The sequence below is a fragment of the Rhagoletis zephyria genome, unplaced genomic scaffold (genome assembly GCF_001687245.7).
Source record: "Rhagoletis zephyria isolate East Lansing unplaced genomic scaffold, Rhagoletis_zephyria_1.1 Rzeph_scaffold_00999, whole genome shotgun sequence".
Taxonomy (NCBI): domain Eukaryota; kingdom Metazoa; phylum Arthropoda; class Insecta; order Diptera; family Tephritidae; genus Rhagoletis; species Rhagoletis zephyria.
In genome coordinates this window covers 137,858-144,493 of record NW_016158083.1, presented here as the reverse complement: position 1 = coordinate 144,493, position 6,636 = coordinate 137,858, and the positions used below count along the sequence as shown (strand labels likewise).

General features: G+C 32.5%; 1 protein-coding gene across 1 annotated transcript; it reads left to right on the top strand.

Annotated features, from left to right (window-relative positions):
• The first annotated feature begins 273 nt into the window (after positions 1-273).
• On the top strand, positions 274-2,381 carry LOC108362385 (uncharacterized). The gene is made up of 2 exons (XM_017615319.1): positions 274-682; positions 1,499-2,381. The coding sequence occupies exons 1-2, from the start codon at positions 620-622 to the stop codon at positions 2,363-2,365; spliced, it is 930 nt and encodes a 309-aa protein (XP_017470808.1). The 5' UTR covers positions 274-619; the 3' UTR covers positions 2,366-2,381.
• The last annotated feature ends 4,255 nt before the right edge of the window (positions 2,382-6,636 follow it).

Sequence of the window (6,636 nt, the reverse complement as noted above, 5' to 3'; positions counted from 1 at the left end):
TTTTTTGAAATGTATATTTTAATATATAACAAGTATTTTGTCTTTTGTTTCATTCGAATATTCCTACTGGTTCCAGCGATATGGGCAAATAAAGTCAGGACATGCAATAGTGGATTTTTGTTTTTGTTGTTGTCCTGATAAATGCAAAACAAAATAATATAATTTATAATAATATACTTGTAGAGTAACAACGAATACACATTTTGGTTTTTATTTCATTGAAATATTCTACCTGGTTCAAAAGAAGTGTGCAAAAAGGTCGCGCATGGTATGGGTACGTAGGTAGCAAATACACTGGTATAACTGGTTTTTGTATTTTATATGCAGCTGCAAGGGTTGTTTTCACACGAGGTGTTGTTATAAATGCTGCCTGTTGATATTTTCATTATTGTTTTGGTGCTCAAAAGTGTAAGAAGTGAAAATATAAGTGAAAATAAATATAACTGAAACTATAAATAACTGGATACGAAATGACTTCAAGAAGAAACGAATATTTATCAAGTGCAGCATATAGAAGGTAAAAAATGTAAAATAAGCAACAATGTAAACATATACTAATTTTTTTTATTATGCAGGCTAACTGAGGAACAGCGAGAATCATATATACAATCTTTATTTGATGAAATTTGTGACGATGACGCTCCCTATGACTTTGACTCAGAAGATGAAGAAGAAATTCAAATCAATGACATTGAAATTGCTGATGACGATGCTGAAGTTTCGCAAAGTGCCGCAGAAGTATTACCTGATTATGCGGGCTATGAGGATGATGAAGAAGACGATGAAGAAGAAGAAGTAGAAGAAAATAATGAATTACCTGCTAGTGCCGAAAAATTTGTTGCACGTGATGGTACTGAGTGGATGAAAGAACCAAATGTAAGTCGTCAGGTACTCAGACAAAATATTATAAGAGAACGTTCTGGACTAGCTAGATGCACTGAAATGTTGTCAACAGAGCAAACATTCAAATGTTTCATGAACGTTGAAATGGCTGATATAATTATGCGCCACACAAATAAGTTAGCAAAAGAAACTTATAATGCTTACAACAATGCGCATCCAAACACAACTCCTAAGTCATGGACGCCTGTGTCAATAACAGAGCTGTATGCATTTTTTGGCATACTTATTATGACTGGTGCGAACCATAGCAATGGAGAACATGTTCGAGATTTATGGAGCGTCAAAAACTATCCTTTATATCGCGCCACAATGGGAGTCAACCGTTTCTGTTCGATATTGCGGTTCCTAATATTTGACGATAAAAACACTCGTGCAACACGCTTACTAACTGATAAAGCAGCACCGATCAGTGAGTTGTGGACGATGATGAACAATAATCTTGCTGCACATTACAAGCCCAGCTGGACGCACACGGTTTACGCAGTACATACCGTCAAAACCTGCTAAATATGGTATCAAGGATTGGTGGATTTGCGATGCCACAAATGCATATCCACTGCATGGACAAATATATACTGGCCAAGCAGAAACTGGTAGGGAAACGAAACAAGGCGAACGAGTGGTGAAGGATTTGTCTGCCAAATACCAAGGAAGTGGCCGAAACATTACAATGGACAATGTGTTTACGACCTTGCCAGTTGCAGAACTGCTTCTCACCTGGAAACTCACGATCGTTGGAACTTTGCGCAAAAACAAATCATATAATCCTCAAGAAATGAAGCAGAACAAAAACAGGACAATTGGTTCAACGACATTTGGCTTCAAAAATAATGTGACAATGTGCTCTTATGTTCCCAAAAAAAATAAAGCAGTAATTTTGCTTTCGACCATGCATAATGATGCTGAAATAGCTGACAGTGGGAAACCTGAAATAATTGAATATTATAATCGTACCAAAGGTGGTGTTGATCGAATGGACCAAATGTTTGCGGAATATCCAACACAAAGACAAACAAAACGATGGCCACTAGCGATGTTCTTCAACATGTTGGACATTACAGCTCTTGCAGCCTACATTGTCTACGATTTGAATAACCCTATGTTGCCTTGGAGAACAAACAACAAGCGTAAGCAGATCCTGCGCAGCTTGGCTGAAGCATTGTGTATGCCCATTATTGAAGCCAGAGCCATAAATCGTCAAGTGACGCGAAATTTTTCGACTAAAATTGCTATTGAAGCATATTTCAACCGACCGGTGGAATCAATGGTGTCAACAGCAGCATCAACATCTGCCGCAGCGCGCACGCCAAAACCTGTGTCCGGATCTTGCTATTTATGTTACGCACAAGAGGAAAAACGCCGTAGAAAAACCAGAAAGCTGTGCGACAAATGTAAGAAGCCAATGTGTCTTGAACATTCGGTCACATCAACAAATTGCTCTATTTGCCATGATTTTCCTTAGATATAAGATGCATTTTTATAATGTTTATAATAAAAGTCAATAATATAATGTGTGAAATGAATATTTTTAATTTTTCAAATAAAAAAATAATATAAAAAATGTTTTTTTTTTATTATTATGAGGATTTTTACTATTGGGGTACAAACGTATCCCGGGTGTGTGTTTACGTATATAATGTGTTTGGAAGGCTGTAGCTCCTGAACCAATGGTCCGATCTGGTTCAAATTTTGAATTTGAACTCAAAACTAAATAATCTTCCTAGATCCTAGAATCCTAGAGATTAGCGGTATAGAGGTATAGCGGTTCAAAAGTTACAACACTTCAAAGTTGAAAGTGGATACATTTGTACCCGGGTGTGTGTTCTAGGGTTATGTACATGTTGTCCTCAATACAGGGACCGCAAATTCATTAATTTAGTACTCATTTGAGTCTATAATATACTTACTTTTGAGATACTTTGTCCGTTATTGAAGTAAATTCCTTACTCAGTAAAATAGTTTTGCAGATATATTTATTTCAATTTTATTTATTAATAATTATTACAAAACGCTTAAAAATAATATTTAAGTTTAACATACATGTTTTTGTTTAATGTATGTGCCTTTATTGGTGGGTACACCATTTTTTTTAAATGAACTACTTCAAAATTGTTTGTTTCTTCTCCCAACATATATGATAATAAATGTTTTTCATATTTTATTGTAGAAATTTCATGTAGGAGTGTATAGACCTCATCCTCAAACTTAAATACTTCTTTAATTTTGAAAATAATAATATTAGGTTGGAAAAAACATACAAACATATGTGATTGAAAAATAGTGCCATGTATCTTACAAAAATCAAAACATATGCATTTTTCAATATCCTGTATTGTGTAAAACCTTTCCAAATTTGATAAGTTTTTCGATAAAGAGGCACAAAATTGTTTTTTGCTGAAAGTATATATTGCGTCATCAAAGTTGGAAATAAAGTTTGAAAAATTTAGAGATAATTTATAACCTAAAGATAGTAAATATTTCTAGAGAAAATGTATTTTTTGCATAAGTTTTTAACTGTCTATGCTTGGCCTTAAATTTTTCAAAGGTCCCGATTCTTCGATAACTCTGCAATAGTGTAAAAGGAAATGGTGTTTTGGCTTTAGCGTGTCATTAAAAAACTCTCAGTATTTTTTGTTGTGAATACTAACCATTTCTTTTATGGATAATAAGTCAAGACTACTACATTCAGGCAATAGAATTAAGTTTAATAACTCTAACAAATTAAGCAAAAAAGCCCACACATCGTCATTTTCAGGTACTTTGTCTCCATTAGAAGTGGGAAAAAGTGTGCAAACGATAGCATTTCCCTGCCTGTCATTTTTATGTTGAAATTTTTCAAATTTTGCAACGAAATAGGAGCAGACGAATTGCCCAGTTCAGATTTGTCATACTGAAAATTTTGTTTTCTGATATTAAATAGATCTAAAGAGAAATATTTTTTTTTCAAAAAGGACAAAAGTATATGACTAAAGTCGTATTTCAGTATTCCTTCGAATATGTCATGAAGGATATCTACTGAATAGTTACAAATTAAATGAAAACCTTTGATATTATTAAGTAGAGATTTTTCAGTTATTCCTGTTTTCTGAGCATCTAATAGGATAATGTCCTCATCATAATTATTCTTCGTGCGCATTACAAAAGTATTTTCCTTATTCCTTTTATTTGCTTTGCAAAACCTGCAAAAGTAATTTGCGGAAAATGAACGAGAAAATCCCAAAATGTTGTTCAAAGCTAAATTATCTCCTAGAATTAAAGCCAAAGAGAAGTAAACTGTCCTCTTAGTATTATTACATTTAGTTCCAAACCATTTGCCTCTAAATCATTGCAAATTTCAATTAACTTATAGAGACATTTCCCATTACCGTAAGTTTTAATGTCTTCAGATTTGAAAAGTGCAGCAGGAAAAATTAATTTAATTTATGCTTCAATGAAATAGGGGCTGTTGGAAACGAATAATAAATTGCCAATATTGGAGATGTATGTGTAAAACAGGTATATAACCTTTTTCACAATGTCGTAATTTGTTTTTCCAAAGTTTTCCATTAACAAAGTTTTTTAACGAGCTTGATCGAGATAACTTGACCATTTCTTCATTAAATTTTTCTAAAACGTTTGGCAACTCAAAAAATTTCTTCATTTGAAATTTGATAGGAAATAAGACACCTTTTGATGCTGACTCATTTAAGCATTTACAATTTTTGGACAAATTATAGGTTATTGATTTGTCAATTTCCAAAACTTTCGGTGTTTCAAATAAATCAAGAGAAGTAATTTTTTTACAAACTTATATTCGGAAGCTATTTGGTCAAAAGGATTTTCGCAAAACTGTTTAATTTTCTCAAGACTTTGCTTTAGTGTATTTTCTGGGGTATCTAATTTTGAGCAAATAATTTCTAGTTGTCTACAAATTGGTGCAGTTATCATTGCTTGAATATCATGCTGCAGATTAGACACTTCGTTTCGCGGATAAAAGTTGGTAGCATAATTTTTCATTGTAAACTTAACAGAATTTTCATAAAATGGTTGCAAATCAAAATCGTGAGAAATTTCTTCTTCTTCTTTTTCTGTTTCGTGAGTTACATGACTTAACTTTGGTTTTTTACATAAAGAAATGCAATTATCAGCTTGCAATTGTGTATTTTGCGAAAATTTTTTTAAATATTTCATTATACTCCAATTTGTGAATAATGTTGCGCATGTGTCTGCGAAATGACGTGAAGTCCGTAAAAGTTTGATGACAACTAATGAATCCACAGTCGAAAGTATCAGTTGGTTTTTTCTAATGGTAATATTTCAAATGAAGAAATAAATCTTCGCAAGATGAAACATTTTTTTTACACACAAAGCAAATCATTTTAAATTATTAATTATGGTAGATATAAAATTATCTTTAGTATCAGAAATTTTAAAAAAGAATTGATCTACAAAATTCCAAATCTGTTCACAGTTTTGGGGATATTTCAATCCTAATACATACATGGAATATTTTGAGACATATGTCAATGCTCTTAACAATATTACCGAGCTTATAATATATGCCCGCAAAATAAACGAAAAATTCTTTTAAATCAATAATGTCATCACCGACCGCACACATAAACGGCTGCAGTTTAATATTCTGACCATATACTTCATCAGTGATTGCGCTGATTTTTTGCTGTAACTCCAGTCGGCTTGTTGCGTAACATAAGAATGAGTCTCTTGAGTTAGATATTGTTGTATTCTTCTTATTGCTTCTGTTTTTCGGCTTTAGAAGAGCTGGCAGACCAAAGCAAATGATAATATCACGGACATCTAAAATATAAAAACATACATTCATTTAGGAATTACTGTGTAAGTAACCTTTTTCTAAATTGTCTGAGTCTAGTTTTTGCAGTATATCCAAGGTCAAAGAATCTTTGATTGTGCGTTTCAATATTGGAGTAACTTTCTCGACAAATGGGTGCCAATTTTCAAGTAAAAGATTTTGTTTCGCTTCATAAATGTTCGCGAAATCACTATGAATCTGTAAAAAAAAATTATAAAAATAAGTAATTATTTTAACATTTACCAAACAATAGCTAAAACTTTGCTTCACAATGCTTCACAATCGGCCATTCAGACAAAATATCAGATGTAGAAGCAGCAGATTTCAAAAATTGTGTTCTGCTGATAAAGCACTGTTGCCATTTTTGTAAGACCTCGTCGTAGGGTACAATATTGAAGAAAAGCCAAAGTTTGTTTTCTTCCTATTCAGCAGTATTAACAGTTTTTTGGATGACTGTTTGTGAATTTGCTTGCGGTAGTTCATTCTCGTTAAAACTTTGTTTGCGCAACCGATATAATGTATTATGGTATTTAGTATATAGGAAACCCCCTGGTTTTTCCCTTTTCTTTGTTAAAAATAAATATCCTAAAAAATGGGTAAAAAACAAGTATCTAATTTTTCTAAGCTTAGACGCTCACACACAAGAAAAAATAAGTTAGTAAGGATTTATAATTAAAATTCTACCTTTGTTTCCGTAGCAAAAATTGCAAAAATTTTTTTAGAAATATTTTCGAATAATTTTGGCCGAGCTGCTATTTTATTGTCGAGAATCTATTGGCAAATGGAAGAAGTTACGACTTTTCTGTGCGATTCTGGAAGTTTTTTATATCTTTCGTATGATTTCAGTAGTTTTGTACCACCAGCACTGGTTTTTAAGACCTCTAAAATTGAAATCTATTAAAATGAATAATGTTTAAAATAGT

What these genes read in the sequence shown, in the direction of transcription:
- LOC108362385 (XM_017615319.1), top strand. Translation starts at nt 620, where the DNA reads ATGAAATTTGTGACGATGACGCTCCCTATGACTTTGACTCAGAAGATG. An exon ending in AGATGAAGAAGAAATTCAAA is followed by an intron (nt 683 to 1,498) that starts TCAATGACATTG and finishes GCAGAAACTGGT; the next exon opens with AGGGAAACGAAACAAGGCGA.